General features: G+C 62.1%; 1 protein-coding gene across 4 annotated transcripts in view; it reads left to right on the top strand.

Annotated features, from left to right (window-relative positions):
- The window catches only part of TOM1L2 (target of myb1 like 2 membrane trafficking protein), a 139832-nt gene extending 127541 nt beyond the window's left edge, over window positions 1-12291 (top strand). For 2 of the 4 annotated variants that reach the window (XM_070395061.1, XM_070395058.1), the window contains 4 exons: window positions 861-926; window positions 6222-6281; window positions 8376-8412; window positions 9296-12291. In XM_070395061.1, the coding sequence (XP_070251162.1) occupies window positions 861-926; window positions 6222-6281; window positions 8376-8412; window positions 9296-9444 (312 nt within the window). In that variant the 3' untranslated portion in view covers window positions 9445-12291. The remainder of the gene's footprint in view (window positions 1-860; window positions 927-6221; window positions 6282-8375; window positions 8413-9295) is intronic. The other 2 variants (XM_070395059.1, XM_070395060.1) reach the window with 2 other exon arrangements.
- Window positions 12292-17883: the final 5592 nt, after the last annotated feature.

Genomic DNA, 17883 nt, shown 5'->3' with positions numbered 1-17883 from the left:
CATGTATGTGTGTGTGTGTGTCCGTGTGTCTGTGTCTATCTCTGTATGTGTCTGTGTGTGTGTCTATCTCTGTGTGTCTGTGTGTCTATATATCTGTGTGTGTGTGTTTATCTCTGTGTGTGTCTGTATATCTGTGTCTGTCTGTGTGTTTGCATACCTGTGTGTGTGTGTATGTGTGTGTGTCTCTGTGTGACTGTGTGTTTTTATGCCTGTATGTGTGTCTTTGTATCTTTGTCCTCACACACTGGCTCACGTGCACCTGCAGGCCAGGGCTTCAGGTCATGTTCATACACTAACCCACACTGGTCTGGAAAGGAACACTGGGTCAAGGGAGAAATGAAGAATGCAGTAGGGAGGGGAAGATGGATAGCCACGCCTCCACGGTGCAACCAAATCAGTTGTCTTGCTTTTATCATTTAAAAAAGGTAACATACCCAAATTTAGAGTTTAAGAGTTTGGGAAATGAACATACAGGTAACTGAGAAAGAGGAAAAAAGGAAGAAAAAGCAAAGATAAGTTAGAAAAAAGTAGGAATGATTTGTAAAGGCTGGTTCTTCGGTAAGCTGCCCCTTGCCGCCTGGGAGCCCTCCCTGGGAGCAGCAGCCCCGGGTGGTCTGTGGCTCCTGGAGGCCGCCCGGTGCCTGGGAAAGGCGGCACAGGGGGCAGCCCTGGAGGGCTGGCTTACTTTACTAACCTCTTCACAGGTAGGTGGGGGGCGTGGTGGGGAGGCCCCTGGGCCAGGGCCTGACATGACACGTGATCACTCCGAGCGGCCTCCGTCCCGTGGGATGTGCTGTTGCTTCTTGGTTGTGGGTCTCGCTGTGACTTTTCTTTCTGGGACTTTCCTGTCCTCCGTCCAGGAGAGAGTTAAAGGTGGGGACGCTGACCTGGAGCCCATAGACAGCTGGCTCGTGACCCAAGGAATGGTGAGCGGCCACTAGCTGAGCAGAGCGCCGTGTCCCCCAGCGCTTACCTATGTCCCCGCTGAGCCCTGTGAGTCAGACAGCACAGGCCACTCTCCCTTTCCAGCTGGGTGCCAAAGCGTCTCCTGTCTGTCCAGTCTCCCTAAGCACAGGCCCAGCCTCCTCTGGTTTCTGCTGAGGTCCCGGCCCAGGCCTTTGGGGTCAGGACCGTCTCCAGGGGGAAGGGCCCTTCCCTCCTTTTACTGTCTCTGGGGCGCTCAGCAGTATTCCCTCTCAGGGTGAGTGGTCACTGGCTTTTGCTTCTAAGAGAACAGACTCCAAGCCTCTGACCAGCTGGTAAAGCCCCAGCCTGTGAGGGCAGCGCTAGACGCTGGCTCCGCTGTGCTCCATAGGGTCAGGGTTTGTGCCCACTGCACCCCAGAGGCTCTGCGGCCTCTGACAGACAGACACACGGAGCAGGAGAGAAGAAGCAAAGCCAGCCGGGGTTAGCGGCACACATGCAGTTGGGGCTCAGGACTGGGCGGGGCTCGTGCCTCCCCTGGCCAGGTGGGTCTCTCTTCCCTCCCCTGACCGGGTGGCCCTGCGCCCAGTGCGTGGAGAAGGTGACCTCATCCTGGCTGCTTGTCCTGCTGGGAGTGACCATTCACCGTGGGAAGCCACAGCCCTCAACAAGATCTGCACCCACACGCCGAGCAGGCAGGGTGCGAGAGAGCGAGGCGAGGCAGGCAGGATCCTGGGCCTCTCCCTGCAGCTGGAGTGCAGCACCGGGTGCACACAGGGAAGACTGTGGCCTGGGACCGTGCCAGGCTGTGGCCAGGGGCGGGTGTTCAGGCAGGGCAGCATTCGAGGGTGTCTGCCTGCCACCTGGCTGGAGCAGGCAACCCTGCATGCCATGCTCAGGTGGGGCCCAGCCCTCTCCTCGCTCTGTTTCTGCAGACCTCACAGCCCATCTTAGAGAGAGGGGCTGCCTGAGCCCCTCATTTGCTTCTTCAGGGGCAGGCTGGGGCCCTGGCCCATGTGTGGGTGGCTGTAGAGCAGGACCCCTGGAGACCATGTCCACTCCGTTGTCCAAATGGGAAGGATCCAGGCATGTGTCCTTGTGCCTTTTAAACCCTGCCAGGAAAAGGACACTGCCCCCCAAAAGTCACCCTGAGCGTGGCCTCGGCAGCTGGTGGTGGTGCCTGCCTCTGCCACACAGGCCATCGCAGCCACCCTGTCCCCTCCCGGAGCTCCGTCCCCGGAAGCAAGCCCAGCTAACAGCTAACTGGCCTCCCTGCCTGCCTGCAGTGTTTTCCTTTTAAACGACGCACATTAACTGCTTTGCCTTACTTCCCGTAGTGCAGCGCCCTGAGTCTGCCCACACTCCCAGGTACAGATTCTTTACTTGGAAGCTTTTTGTGCTGCTGAGTGCGACCGAAGGCTCGTAGGCCACTCCTCACGGCGGGTGCGGGGAGCCCGTCGGGAGGAGGTCTCACTTCTCTGCAAAGAGCACAGCTGGGCTGCAGAACTGTGCCTGTTGCATGGGAAGTCAGACAGTTGCTCCCCTGTGGGCTGGGGCTGTGGGGGGCAGACCCTGGCTCCTGGGACTTCAGCACCAAAGTCAGCCACCCCAGGCTCATCAGCAGTTGAAGAAAACCCTGAGAACGCGCGTGCTGTCCCCCCAGCCTGTGACCCGAGAGGGAGTTTCCCGCACGCTGGGCAGCCAGCAGCTCTCTGCTGTGAGTGAGTCTGTCACGAGAACGGAAGTAGGTTAGTGGGAAGGTCTGCTGCTGCCAAAGCCCAGGTTTGGGGGGTGGGGCGGCTACTCAGGCCCGCAGGACCCCAGGCACAGCCAGCCCGACGTCCCAAGAGCACTGAGCCCAGGACAGCCTCTTCCCTGTGCACAGGCCACCCACTGCTGCCTCAGCAGAGCTGCCTGCCTGCAGCCAGGTGAGGGCCCGCTGGCAGCAGACCGCCCACCACCTCTGCGGCCAGGATGTGCCACTGGCACCCGCCTGCCAGTTTCTGTTGGGTTCCGAGGACAGGCCATTGCCTCTGCCAAGCCAGCCTGGCCATCTGTCCTCGGCGGGGTCAGCTCTAGCCCTGGTCTTTATTGGAGGGTGCTGCCCAAGTAACTTCTTTTATCTTTCTCTCTTCACGTCTCTTTTCCCCTTTCTGTCTACCTCCTCCAACTCACACTCTTCTTCCAACCCCTTGGGCCAGCCTTTGACTGGATAATTCCCCAAGAAGATGCTAAACCACGGCAGGACAGAGCCCCAGTCCCAGGGCTCAGCTGGGCCAGCCCTGGCCTCTCGCCCTTCCGTCAGCCTGGGCGGAGCTCCACGTCCTCCCTCAGCTCCAGGCCCTGGTGTAGAGCAGGCACAGGCTTCGTCAGAGGCAGCACCCACGGTATTAGAAGGGACATCACTGTGTGATACTCAAGGTGCTGATTTAAGGGGTTTTGTCCAACCAGAGCAAGTGAACCTCTACATTTATATCCGCGGGGCTGCTGGCCCGCACCCCCTAGAGGCCAAGTGCCTTCATACTGAGGAGCCCGCGCCAGTCATTTCTGACGTCCCTGGGTTTCTGTCTGTCTGACTTTTTTAACAACTGATAGTTTATTGAAAAGATGGATTTATGCATCTGTAATGATGACTTCAACCCTGACTCCTGCTCAGTACGGGCAGAAGCGATCTGCTCAGTCTCGGAGGCGTGCAAGTCAGCTCCGCCTGAGGGTCCTCGTGGGAGCCTCCTGGCACCTCCCCAGGGAGCTTTCCCCGCGGCAACCCCAGGCTGCTGGGCGTCCGCACTGGCTTCCCCTGGACATTCTCTTCCTTTGCGCCTCCGGTCAGGCCCGCACGTGCCTCTCCAGAGACTCGGCGCTGCCATCAGAGTGAGTCCAGTTGGGTGAGATGGCGCCTCTGGTCCCGGGGCCGCCGGTACCTCTGAAGGCCGCAGCTGCGCGGCTTCTGGACGGCTCCTCAGAGGCTTCAGAATTCCAAAACCGACACGTCACCTGGCAGTTAAGGGTTCGGAATCGTGACCTCAGCCTGTTTCACAGAGGAGGAAACTGAGGCCAGAACTGTCCAGGCCCCGGCCTCTCCAGGCAAGCACGAGGCTCCTTAGGGAAGCGGAGGGTCTGCAGCAGTGAGCTGGGCGCCCCCCCTTCCCGTGCCCAGGGCGCCTCAGCCCGGGGCCTCGCCTGGAGGCCACCTCTCCGTAGCGCAATGGAGGCATCGGGAGAGGGCAGGAGTGTTCCTGGGACCCAGCCTCGGGCTTTCAGGGTTGTGCGTCTCCTGTCAGTGTTTTCTGAGCATGCTCGTTCTCAGGGTCCATCCTCAAAGAAGAAAACCTGGAGCGTGACGCCCAGCCCGAGGGACTTGCTTTTGAACAGTAACAACAATAATTTAATTATAATCACAGTCTAACGGTTTAAGGCCCCGATCGCCTCAGTGGCTTTTCGGGCTTCTGTGCCACGTTGGAAAGCGTGTCCGTGGAGCCAGCCTCACTCCCGCAGCTGTAGCTGGGGTTCCTTGCAAAGAGGCGGCTGCCTTTTCAAGTGTTAGTCCTGGGCACCTGGTGGCGCATCTCCCCGGGGCCTGGCCTTCCAACGGAGGAGCACCAAGATGAGAGAAGTCGCTTTGTCAGGGAAACACGTCAGGGCGGAGCCCTCTGCAGGCTGCGGGATCGCAGCTCATGCCTGTGCTTTGGGGGGCGGGGGTGCCTGCAGCCTTGGGCACAGGGCCCTCGAGGGAGAGCACATGTCCTTTGTCCCTAGGAGTCATTTCAGGATGATTTGAACTTGATATTTTTTCATTCCAACATTCTTAAGTCCTTAGTAAGTCAAAGAATAAAATGAAAATGGCGAGCCTTCCTCATCTGATCAAGGTTGGCTTGAGCCTTTATGGAAGTGTGCGTGCACTGCCCACGCTGGGCCTGTGGCTCAGCAGAGCGAGGGTCTCCGCTCGCTGAGGAGTGTGTGCAGGACGCGGCCAAGTCAGACCCCTGCTCCGTGCGGCTTCAGCCCCCTCACCCACTGCCCGCCTGCCGGTGGCGGGCTTCTGCCCTGGGAGTGGCTTGTCACATTGGGGCAGGTTGGGCGATAGGGTCTTTGTGCTCGTTAGTTGAGTTCATGTCATTGTGTAGATTTGGCAACTGCTGAGCAGTCCTCTTACTGCTCATTTTAACTTTATTCTTAGCCAAGATTGTGACATGGGGGTGAAGCCAGCTGTAGACTCAATGCTGCAGTTTTCCTAGAAGTAGGGGGCTTGTGAGCGAGCCACTGGGAGGTACTAGTGGGGAAGGCAGGTCCGTGAACTCGGTCGTCTAGGCTGGGCGCCCACGTTTCATTAACGCAACCTCTAGAGGGACAAGGCTACGGTTACTTACTTAGGATGTTCTAGCTGACAGCCCCTTAAATTGTTGTAGCCAAATGTGTTTTTCAGAACCCAGCCCCCAAGGCCTTGGGCTGGTGGCCCTGAGTGGACACTGCAAGGCACCCAGGAGGTGCGTCCGTTTGCTGGGGGGGGGGGGGGGGGGCACTGTCCCGTCCCCCCCCCCCGCCCCCCCACCACCACTTCCCAGACCTCTGACCTCTCTGACAGGGAGTGCGCCAGCCCTGGGAAGCTGGAGGAAGGGTGGGGCCGAGGGAAGCGCCGCATTCAGACCTAGTGGTCTCTGAAGACACACAGGGGACTAGAGCCCACGGCCCTCCGGTCCTCAAAGCCTCTGCTCTGGTTTCTGTTGGGGGTGGAAGGTGCCTGCCTCCTACAGGCCGCCGGCCCGGGCTCCCTCCCCTAGGATGTGCCCACACAGCGTGAGACACGAGTGAGCGGCGCACCCGGGCTCCCAGGGCGGCTGCAGCGCTGACTGGCACTGCCCCTGCTCGGGACAGACTGCCATTAGGCCTCCCCAGTGCACCAGGCCCATGGTGGCTCCTCGAGCAGACGGTGCTCCTCCAGTTGTCATATCCGAGGAGTTCAAAGTCAGCCTGCAGGGCAGCGTGCCTGAGACTAGCGGGTGCTTTGAGCCTGACCGAGAGGCCGTGTCATGAGGCCTGGCACCACAGTCAAAGAGTTCTCCATGTCAAGGATGTACTGCCCCTCCGTCCGTCCCCCCCCCCCCCCCCCCCCCGCTCTTAGACCTGCTCCTCACTGCTTCCCTGCCTGCCTTGCACGGCTGCCTCGCTGCCCATGCCTGCTGCGCTGGTGGGTTTTCTTTGCTGTGCGTGGGGGTCATTGGGGTGTTGATGATTTACTTTGGTGTTCTGTCTCCCCTCCCTGGCTGTGCGGCTGCTGCCCGCTGCTTGCCGCTCCATAGATCCCCGTTGCGCAGCCCTCTGTCATGGACGACATTGAGGTGTGGCTCAGGACTGACCTGGTGAGACTCCACTTTTCTCTTTCAAGTGTGGGGTGTGGCAAAGACAGGCCCAGGGACAACCCCAGGGGCTGCTCTGGAGGCAGGGGGGGAGGAGGGAGGAGGGAGGAGGGGCAGGGGTGGCTCCTGCCACCACCAGAGCCTCACAGCTGGCATGTCCTCCACTCCTGTGGCCTCGGCCGCCGGCCCTGGCAGAGCTGGCCCTCAGCTGGCCCTCGCTGGCTCCAAAACACCCCTGCGCTCTCCCCAGATACTTTTCGTTCAGGTTTGTGCGCTTGAGTTCTGTTTTTTTATTTTCTGCTTGTTTTTTTGTGGGATTTTCTGTTTTTGAGGGTTTGTTTTTTGGTTTTCATTTCTTTTAATTGTGACATATACACACAGATGAATGGGGTGTTGTTTTTGTTTGTTTGTTTTTTGTTGTTGTTTTTTTAAACCTCACCCGAGGGTACTTTTTCCATTGATTTTTAAAGAGTGGGAGGGAGGAAGATTGACAGAGAACATCAATGTGAGAGAGACACATTGATCAATCGCCTCCGGCATGAGCCCTGTCCTGGGCCGATCTATCCTGCAACCCAGGTACATGCCCTTGACCAGGAATCAGTGCATGGGGCAATGATCTAACCACTGAGCACACAAGCCAGGGCTGTTTTCATTTTAAATCCACTGTCACCCTGGCTGGTGGGTCTCAGTTGGTTGGAGCATCCTCCCGGGCACCGAAGAGTTGCTGGTTCAATTCCCAGTCAGGGCATATGCCTAGGTTGCAGGTTCAATCCCCAGAGGGGGTGCATATGAGAGACAACCAATCGATGTTTCTCTCTCTCTCTCTCCCTTCCCCTCTCTCTAAAATCAATAAAACAGATCCTCAGGTGAGGATTTAAAAAAGAAAAATGCACTGTTGCCTCCCTGCGCTAGTATCTCCTGGTGTCTTGCACCCAAGAGAACGCCTGCCCCAGAGACAGGGCAGGACGATGAGGATGTGCCGCCAGTCCTGAGGAAGGAGCCCGCCCGCCCGCCCCTTCCTCACAGAGCACCTTCACTCTCCGCAGCCTCTAGGAGGCGGGTGGAGGGTGTTGGCGGAAGACTGATGCAGAAATGCTCTGTGGCAGGGAAGTGGCTGCCCAAGGCCATGGGCGGGGGCTGGCTGGATCCTTTCCCAGACCTGGAGACACCTCATCTCTTGCTCCTAGCCACCTCCACGTGGGGGCCTTGGTCGCCCGCTGGCTGCAGGCCATGGTGTGGTCCCTCGCATGGGGGATGGAGACCTGAGACTGGGCTTCCCATGCGCCGGGTCACCTCCCCGGAGGCCAGGTGTCCCAAAGACACTCCGCCGCCCAGGTGCCTTGCCACGGAGGAAGAAAATGCCTCATCATATCTACCCCAGGGGGCGCCCAGAAATGAAATAGCTTTTCTCCCAGAAGCCCTCAGCTCACAGGGGGACCCAGGGGCGGAGGAGCGCTCTCCAGCAGGACTGGAGGCAGGGCAGCGGCAGAGCCAGAGGCGTCTCCCGCCATCCATTCCCCACCCACTCCCCGCCAGCTCTCCTCTCCTCCCTTCTGTCTGCATAGTGAGTTCCAAGTGGCCACCATGTCCTCCAAACAGAAGCAAGTCTGACCACTCTCATTGTTAAGAGGTCACAGCGCCTCAGGGCTCTCCTGCCCACCACTGCCTAGTGCCGGGCCCTGCGCCGTGGCTTCATGGCTGTGCCGCTTCCCGCCCTCACGTGGCCCCATGGGCAGCAACTTCCCAGAGCCCTGAGCTGCGTGGAGAGCCGCTGAGGGTCCCGGCGCTGGGGACGGAGGCCTTCCTGGCCTGCACGCACGCAGTGCGGCCCGAGAGCCAGCTTGCACCTTTTTCTGGATTTTTCTTTTGGGCCCTACTGAAGGGTCAAAACCTAGAACCTACTCAAGTGGTTCATATTTTTGCTTTTTAAAAACAAAGTTTCTGTTTCTCCAAGATGAGCAGTACTTTGCTGTCACAGAACCCTGGGGACAGGAAGTAGGAAGCGATGCTGGGACAGTGGGGGCAGTGGGGCGGCGGGGGCGGCGCAGTGGGAGCCGGAGCCTGCTGGGGCTGACCTGTGCTCTGCTCCTCCCGCAGAAGGGCGACGACCTGGAGGAGGGCGTCACCAGCGAAGGTATGGCCTGGCCAGCTGCTTGGCAGCTTACCCCCCGGGGCCGGGGTGCACAGGGCCTGCACCCCACCACCTTGGAGCCTTCACTCTGGAGCACTTCCTGGTGCCTGGCCTAGGCCGGGCCTCTGGGACCAGAGCTTTTTGTCTCTTCATCCAGACCTCGTGCTGATGGGGGACGGTCACAGAACCGTCCCAGCCAGCATGGCGCCCACCCGTCACGCTCAACCCGCAGAGGCAGCACAGGGCACGCGGGCCTGGTGCCCATGGCCTCCCTTCTCGGGGCAGTGACAGGGTCCTGTGGGGAAGTTCCCAGCACGTCCCCTCCCCCCGTCTCCCTCCCCTCCCCCTGCCCCCCTCCCCTCCCCCCGTCTCCCTCCCCTCCCCCTGTCTCCCTCCCCTCCCCCTGCCCCCCTCCCCTCCCCCTGTCTCCCTCCCCTCCCCCTGTTCCTCTCCCCTCCCATCTTGCCTCCTGGACCTCCCATTGGGCCCACCAGCCTTTCCCTGTGCTGCTCCCTCCCTCACGGACCCCTGCTCAGACCTCTGCAGGCTTAGAGCCCTGCTCCTGGGGGCGGGACGGGGGCCTGCCAGCTCCCGGTAGGACCACTGCCAGCTCCCTGCCCTGCCTCCAGGGCTGGTCTGAAGAGTGGGACAGGGGCAGCTGGGAGGGAGAAATTTGAATTGTCAACCTCGCCCCACCCCCGCCCTGCAGGGTAATCAGGGGGGTTCCCAGGCAGCACAGCCCCCTGGCTCTGGCTGTGGGCCCCTCACTCTGCTCCCTCCCAGGCAGTGACCCTGACCCAGGGGCACGAGGGAGTGGGCTCTGTGGTGCAGGCGTGGCTGTTTGAGCCCCCACCAATCCTGGCTCCCGCCCTGGTTTTGTTTGCAGAGTTTGATAAATTCCTTGAAGAAAGGGCCAGAGCTGCTGAAATGGTTCCCAACCTGCCCTCGCCCCCAGCGGAGGCGCCCAGCCCAGCCGCCAACCCCTCCAGCCGGAGGAAGCCCACGCGCTCCGAGGACGCCCTCTTCGCCCTGTGAGCTGGTCTGTGGGTTGGCTCCCAGATGGCAGGTCACCTGTCTCCTCCCGTCCCCAGCCCCCTCAGTCCTCAGTCCTGCGCTGCTGTCTCCATGGAAATGCCACTGTGTTTGCTCCCAGGCCTCCCGCTAGTCAGGACAGCCTCTCTGGGGAGGTGGGACAGCTGCAGCCAGCGGGCCCCTAACCGCCCCCCACGCTCCCACCACAGGCTCCCCCACCGGTCTCCTCCCGGAGGGCCAGGTGGCAGGGCCCAGCCTCGGGCCAGTCAGTGCCCTGGGGACTGGCTCCTGAGCAGACACTGGGGCTGTCTCTCCTCCGGTCGCTTTCATCACTCAGCAGCGAGCCCAGACCAAGGCGCCCACACGGCCCACACTCTGCTGGCCGGGGGAGCCAAGGGTATGGGGAGGGCAGCCCAGGCCACTGGACAGTGGGCACCGGCACCTGCTTAGCTCCTGTGGAATTGCCCTCCGCTGCAGCCCCACTGTGTGCTTCCCTCACGCAGTGCTCATCTGGGGGGTGGCACGGGAGGTGTCACGCTGCTAGCTTGGGCAAGTTTGTGGGTGTGTGAGCATGCCATGCTTGGGGCTTTGGCCTGGCCTTGGCAGCCTCTGCCCTGCCTCCAGGCCCCTCCTCCAGACAGCTGGGCCAGGCTGGCAGACCCAGAGGCCTGCAGGGCCAGAGCAGCACCAGGCTCCCGCTAGCTCCTGGCACGGCCCCAGCCTCTCCACAGGCTGTTCTGACATCCTGACCTCCCTCCCCAGACCCCAGCCACGATGTGTATTCTCTCCCAGCCAACCCAGCAGCTAACAGCCTGGGGCCGAGTCCTCTCTGGGTGTCTCCGGCCCTGGGTGAGGCGCACAGAGCCTGACCCACGCCGAGCACGGAGCTGCGGCGCAGCAGCTCAGCGCCCGGGCGCAGGTCAGTGTCCGGCGTGCACTGCCCAGGTGCTCGGGTCAGACATGGCCAGGCCACTGTGTGTCCTCAACCCAGGGCGGCAGCCTTTCCCGCCTGGGCTGCAGGTGGAGACGTGCTGCAGGCTCGGACCAGCCCGGGCCACGCTGAACACCCACGGGAACCTTCCTGGTGGGAAGCGAGGCGTGCCCCCCAGAGCCCATGCCCAGTGTGGCACCGCTGCAGCCTCCTCCAGAAAGAAGGCTTTGGGGCCAGGCCGGGGGCGTCTGGCAGGACCAGCAGGGGACTCGCCACTCCAGTCCTCAGGATACCCAGGAAGCACGGGGAGCTCGGCCGCAGCTTCCAGCCCTGCATCTCTGGCTGCACTCACCCCTGCACCCGGCGGTGGCACGCACCTCTCCTTGTCCGGAGGGAGAGCTCCGAGGCCAGCCTGGAGGCCACACGCCGGAAGTCCGCTGGCTGGTGGCAGTTGTGCCCAGCAGCCCCAATGCATCCTGGCCCGAGCCGGGGGCTTGGGGCCACTCCTGCGGGAGCCACAGCGCCACCCGCGTCCTCAGAGCAGAGCCAGCCTCCTGTCTTGCTGAGGGGCTGAGGGAGAGGAGGCACACACCTGCCTTGGGAGGCGCAGCCCTCACTCCGCAGGCCAGAGCGCCCCCTGCAGCGGGCAGCGGGTGGTGGGCTCTGGTGGGCAGCAGGAAGGCGCTGGCCCAGCAGAGCAGTCACCAGCCCCAGCCTGGAGCCACCCCTCCGGCTCACACAGCATGTCCAGGGCAGCCTGCCTACCTCGAGGCTGGGGTGGCCTCACTCGAGGCCCCACAGGAAGCGGGAACAGGCCGGGCGCCTCGAGGGGCTGCTCTGCCCTCCTGCGCCCTCACAGCTTCTGGACCCCTTCCTGGGGACCACAGCCCTCAGGCCCCTGCTTGGGGCAGGGGGCCTGGGAGGAGGCTGGCGGGGCCCCCCAGAGAGGGGAGGGGACCCTCGCACCGCCAGCCCCACCAGGTCAGAGGTCAGACACTATGTGCTCAGTTACACTAAGTTATTCCTGGGAGTCCTTGTCAACACTAATTGTACCTGGTTACAGGTTAAAATATTTATTTTGTCACAATTTTTCCCTGGGGTGTGTGGGACCTTTTCTGTGTTCATTGTGCCGAGATGTGAAGACCAGCTGCTCCCTCCGGCCGGTGGGCAGCAGCCCGTGCGGCCCGGGGCCCGGCCCGAGCAGAGGGGCCAGCACAGCATGCCGGACAGGACAGGGCTTCGTAAAGGGCTGGTGCTGCCTGGGCCAGCCTCCCGCCTGTCAGCCTCAGTGTCGGTGAGGGGCTGCCTGTCCGAGGCCTGCCTGGGCTCGCTGCCCTGCCCTGCCCTTCCTCACCCGGGGTCCCAGCCAGGGGCCTGGGGTGGGCGTGCTGTCACTCAGGTCCCCGGCTGGGAGGCCGGGGCAGGGCTCAGTCCACACTCCCGCTCCTCCTCTACCTTCCTGCCGACACCCCCAGTTCGCCTCCACACACACAATGCTTCTCACTCAGTCCAGCCCAGCCTTCCAGAAGGTTCCAGGATGCTGTGGACCCACTGGGGAAAAGCGCCGCAGAGGTGCCGTGCTCTCCTGGCCTCGGGCCACCCACCGTGAGCCTCGCCACCTCCCGTCAGGACTCGCTCCTCTCCATTCACCCAGACAGGGCCAGCCGGCAGATGCCCTGTGCTGCCCCTCTCCCTGTAGCGCCACCGCGGTCCCCAGAGCCGCTGCTGCCCTGGCCTCCGGGCTGTCCTAGAGAAAGGGACGGACATTGACGCCTACAGTTCGCGCTCGTGTGAGGCTCAGGCTTGCGGGACCATGGGAAGAGGAGTGTGTGGTGTCGGTCAGTGCCCAGCAGAGCTGGTCTGGAGGCGGGTCTTGCATGTAAACTACCCCCAATAAACAAACAGGTGGTTCCTGTGAACGCTGTGGAGTCGCTGTGACTCGGGACCGCGGGCCTGCCGCCTGGTCCTAGGCAGGGCGTCCACAGGCTCGGGCGAGGGTGGAGCAGCCTGGGCCCCCCACCCCCCTGCCTGGGATGGGGTGGTGGCGGCTAGAACCGCCTGCACAACCCGCCTGAGTGCTCTGGGTGGCAGTGGCCCTGTCGCCCATCCCGTGTCAGGGAGCACTCATGCCCACCTGGAGCACCGACTGGAGCGAGCCGGCCTGAGCCGCCCCGGTACCCCACACTGGGCTCCCCAACCGGCCGGCCTTGCGCCTTCCACAGCGCCGTGCTGGGTGCCCTTGTAACAGCGTCATGGAGACGGTTCACAGCGCACATTCACTCAACGTGGACAACTGGGTGCTTTCTAGTCTGTTCTCAGAGCTGCACACGGTCACGCAGCCCGTGAGAGCACCATCCTCACCCCCCAGTGAGCCCTGCCTCTCCTAGAGCGCTGCTCTCGGGTGCTGGGAGCTGGGTACCTGGCACTTGCTGCCAGGAAGGGCCGCCTCCGAGAAGCAGGCCTTGGGCTGGAAGCCATGGTGCTGCCCCTTCTCGGAGCGGCTCGGGGAGCTTTGCCTAGTCCAGTGGTTGGCAAACTGCGGCTCTCGAGCCACATGCGGCTCTTTGGCCCCTTGAGTGTGGCTCTTCCACAAAATACCACATTTGGGCGCGCACGTAATGTGCGATTGAAACTTCGTGGCCCATGCGCAGAAGCCGGTTTTCGGAAAGGAGATAGACGAAACAAGTATACAAGACGAGTGTGGATGGGAGAGTTGGAAGGGGTCGACCTCAGCGAACGTACCTCAATTAGATTGAGGACGTTTTTAGCAAAGGCCAGCTTAGGAGTACCCTCATTAAGTTAATAACAATGTACCTACCTATATAGTTTAAGTTTAAAATATTTGGCTCTCAAAAGAAATTTCGATCGTTGTACTGTTGTATTTGGCTCTGTTGACTAATGAGTTTGCCGACCACTGGCCTAGTCCCTTCGCCTCCGCCCAGGCCTCCCCTTCCTCCCCCCTGGTCTAGGATGGGCTCCAAGTGGGGGAGACTGATCAAACAGCAGGCAAACCTGGAGTCAACGCAGGGACGCCTGCTCACCCTCTCGTGCACGTGGAGAAATGAGGTCTGGCCCTGGCTGGTGGCTCAGTGGTTGGAGCATCGGGTTTAATTCCTGATCAAGGGCATGTACCTGGGTTTTAGGTTCTCTCCCACCCCCGTCGGGGCGAGTGCAGGAGGCAACAAGCCCATGTGTCTCTCTCACATCCCCTGCCCTCCCTTCTACTCTAAACCTCCATGGAAAAAGTATCCTCGGTGAGAACTAGAAGGAGACGTGAGGTCGGGGGACAGCCGTCACTGGCCAAGGCCGCACAGGGTCAGCAACAGAGCCAGCGCTCATGGCCAGGCTCCCGCCCGGCTGGCCCTGAGGAGTGGACGGAGAGATGCCATCTCCTGGCCCAGGACGCCCGCAGGGGCGGGGCTGGCAGGGGGGAGCTCAGGATGGGTGCCCTGCCTGCCGCAGGAGCAGGGGGCTGTGATGGCGGCCACACCAGGACAGCCAGGGCCTCTCTGGGCGCGAGGGAGCTGCAGAGGCCCTGCCTGTGTCTGGCCAGGCCAAGCCAGACGGAGGACTGAGGCCCCACACGGGGACAGGGTGGCCTGGGAAATGAGCCCACCATCCCGCCCTGTGCGGGCCTGTGTGAGGCACTGTGGGCACCCAGAGAGGCCTGAGCTGTGTCCCGGGCTGGGGGGAGGGGCTGAGACACCCCTGTGTCCTTGCCAGGACATCTGGTCCACCTGTGCCTTCAGCCACGTGCCCAGACCTTCGGTGAGCCAGGCAGTGCTGTCTGCAGCCGCTCCCTTCCCAGAACCAAGGGCAGCTCTGGAGCCCCACGGGGGGGGGGGGGGGGGGGGGGGGGGAGGAGGACTGTGGGGGGTGGGGAGGAAGGGGAGGCCTTTGGGGGGTGGGGAAGGAAGGGGAGGACTGTGGGGGGTGGGGAAGGAAGGGGAGGCCTGGGGGTGGGGGGAGGAAGGGTAGGCCTGGGGGTGGAGGGTGGGAAAGGGAGGGGAGGCCTGGGGGGGGCCCTTTAGGTAAGGAACGCTGGAACAAAGTTAAGCAGTCAGGGCCCCCCTCCAAGTCAGAGGAGTGTGAGCCCAAACTCCTCGTAGATGTGGCACATTGGAACTTTGTGGCAGAAAGAGGTGACTTGCTGGGAGGAATGTATTGGCAAATGTGAATGAAAAGTGGGAGCGCCTCAGCTTCCGTACAGCTGGGCCCCTGCGCTCGGCCCTGCGTCCTGCGGGTGGGCCTGCCCTCCTGCCGGGGAGAGGGCTCCTCCCGGCAGTTCTGCCAAGTCCTGTCTGCCTCCAGGAGCTCTTGGCGCTCCCAGGGCTGCTTTCCAGCCACGGCCTCCCCCCAAAGGTCTGGGCGGGCAGCGGGGAGCCCCATGACCCTGCCACGGCTCCTGGCTCCCTGCCTGCTAGTCCCCCATGGAAGCAGCTGGAAGGAGCCTTTTTACAGCCACCTCTTTCCCAAGGAGGGTCTCTTTTGAGTCCTGAGGGGGTGGGGGTGGAGCAGAGGCCCTCCATAGGCATGGTCACCAGTAGTTTTAGTTTCTTCCCAGCTCTTGCTCGGTGGCCTCGAGGGCCCTGGCCAGCACTCTGAGAGGGGCCCTCAGCACTGGGGTCAGTGAGATGTTTCTAAACTCGGCGGACTCCTCCATCTGGGGCTGTCTCCTCCTTACCCCGTGCCCGCTCCAAGGGCCCGGGTGCAGCCTCACTGTAGGGCCCTAGCCAGTCATTGCCCAGGCCTCCACTCCCCTGATCTGAGAGGGGAGCCTGGGGGGAGCCCAGGGCCTGCATTGCCGGATGAAGGGCTGGGTGGGGGACTCGGTGGAGGGCCTGTGGGACGCTCCAGCCTGGCTGGCTCAAAGGGCACCAGTCGGGGAGGCCAGCCTTGCTCCGCAGTCCCGTTGTGGAAGAACAGCCAGAACCCAGCCTTCTGTGAGACCTCCAGGACCCAGGTGTAGTCGAATTCGACCTTCGGGGCCCTGTTCACTCCCTGCCACCGACTTGACCCACCCCATCCCGTGATGTCCCTCAGTCTCCCCCTGGCCTCTCCCCCGCAGCCAGTTGGCCCCACGGGACAGATGTCTCCCCTCATTCATCATGTCGGGGAGCCTCACTCTTCACCATGCACAAGACTGGGGTCCAGCAGCTCTTCGGGAGGGTCCACTGACTGTTGTGATGGCCGAGAGGCCGAAGTAACCTGCCCGGTGCCTGGACTGAGGACACAGGCCATCTGGACCAGAGCCAGCCACATCTAAGCCACCGGGTCTGATTCTGTTAAATGGAAAAGGGAGGGAGGGGGTGCCAGGGCTCCGGCTGTCCTGTGCTGCTCGGCCCCCGCGCCCATATCCCAGGCGGGTCTGGCTTAGCTCCTGCAGAAGCCAAGTATAAACAGGGCAGGCGGGTGGCGGGGGCCCTGGGGGTGGAGAGGCGTCTCAGTAGCCTCCTAGGCAGAGCCAGGTGGCCAAGCCCAGCCTTCTTGTGTACTGCCTGCCCCTCCGCCTGGAGTGGGCATGGCTTGGCACGAGTGACCTTGGCAGAAGCCCTGCCTGTGCTGGACACCTGCCCCAACTGGCCTGGAACCCACAGAAGAGGCCTCTCACCCTGAGACGCTCAGGGATGCTCAGGGAAAAGGGAAGAGGTGCCCCCTATTTCACAGTTGGCAAAGCCAAGGTCATACAGGGAGGGCTGGGCTTTTGGACCACAGTCCCAAGGGCTGGAGGCCTTGGGGTGGAGGGTGGGGCCACTTGGGTCAGCCCTCGCCGAGTCTCCAGGACACCAGGACACACCTGGCGGCAATCCCGGCCACATGTGGGGCCTGGAAGCCCTGCCAAGAAAGCAGGCCCAACTGGCCCCAGACCCTGCCAGCCGGCACCATGGCCCTCCCCGCCCCCAGGTCGCACAGGCGAAAAGCATGTGACCCAGGGCCTGGCTCCTAGGAGTTTCTCGCTGACGTCGCCATGTCACCCCACTCCAGGCAGAGAGCCCATTGGCTGTGCCAGGGCTTTGGGGCGAGGCTTGTCTGGCTCTGTGCCCCAAATCCCCCTGGGTCTCCAGTGGCTGCCCTGCGCCAGCCCACTGGGTGACAAGCCAGTCCACTCCTCAGGTTGCCAGACTCTGACATGCTCATGGGCAACAGGGCTGTGGACTCCCGGGCGGGCCGCTTCACCTCCCGCCTCGGTCTCCACATCTGTGAACTGGGACCCACAGCCCGCCCCTGCTAGAGGGTCAGTGTGGGCGAGCACTGTAGTCTCAGAAGCCAGGGGGCAGCTGCCACCCTGCCTTCTAGGCACACAGGACAGAGGGGCCCCCCCATGGCTTATGCCGGCACCGGCACCTGTGTGAGTTCAGCTTCCCAGCCAAGAGGGGCCTGGGAGCTGGTTTGGAGGCTCAGGCTCTGGGGACAGAGGGGGGGGGGCACCTCAAGGAGAAGCAGGTCCCCCTGAAGAACAGCAGCTGGCAGCCTGGCTTCCCCTCACCTGGTAACCTCAGGCTGTGCAGCTCCTAGTAAGTTTTGTATCTTTGGTGACAAATATTTAACACTTTCCCTGCCCACCCTCCACGTGTGTAAAGAAGCTTCCGTTTCAACTGGTGTTTCTGATCTGGGCTTCAGGTCTCCTGTTGACGAACTCTGAGGGAGGGTGCACGTCTGCTGAGCCACGCTCTTTACTTGCGCGGTAAACTCACTCAGAGAAGTGAGGCGAGTCTGTTGTTCCAGCGAGTCCCTCGCCCCTGCCTGCCTCTGCGGATGGTGGTAGGGAGGGCCATTCTCATTGTAGCAGAGACTCAGGAAGGCGAAGGAAGCGGTGCCAGGTCACCCAGCCAGTAAGTGAAAAACCAGTCTAGCTTCCGGGCTCTGAAGAAAGTGGCCTTTAGGCTTGCCCAGCAGCCCTCCCTGGGAAGCGCTGCTAGAATGTTCAGGGAAGTCACCAGGTGGCAAAAGCCTCTTCTCCGAGGCCAGGCCCTGGCGGGCTCCTGGGCAGGGCCACTTCGGGAGGGGAGTGTGGTTTGGATCCCCCGTGGCTCCTGGCCACCCATTCTGGGTAATTTCCCACAGCAGCCACTTCCGGGAGGGGAACAAAGAGAGCTGGGCGTCCAGTATGCCACTAATTTTACTCCTTCGGAAGATGTGGCCAGACGGGCTAAATCTAGAATCTGAGCAAGACAGCATTCGGGATGGCATGACTCACTGAGGCCAGGGCAACGAGGGACTGGGGGTCCAGGCTTCTCCCTGGCTGCCCTCCACCAAGGGTGCTTTCTCTGCTTGCATTCCTCCAGGGACAGGGAGCTCCCTGTCTTTCCATGCTCAGGTATCTGAATGTTCCGGTTTATTGCAATCCACTTCACTGGAACCCCTCCCCGCCTGTCCCAAAACACGGGCCTAGGGTGCCGACTCCCGTCCCCTCCCCGGCCCCAGCCTGTCCATCCAGAGCAACCTGCTCGCGTCTCACCCACAGTCTGCCTCTTCTCTGACCCCATCCTGGCTGCTCCCAGGGACGAACA

Source organism: Myotis yumanensis, unplaced genomic scaffold, assembly GCF_028538775.1.
Source record: "Myotis yumanensis isolate MYYU_CA2020_CCGP unplaced genomic scaffold, mMyoYum1.0.hap1 SCAF_16, whole genome shotgun sequence".
In the NCBI taxonomy this organism is placed as follows: domain Eukaryota; kingdom Metazoa; phylum Chordata; class Mammalia; order Chiroptera; family Vespertilionidae; genus Myotis; species Myotis yumanensis.
Note: the sequence above shows the minus strand (reverse complement) of the source record. Positions and strands in the feature narration are given on the sequence as shown.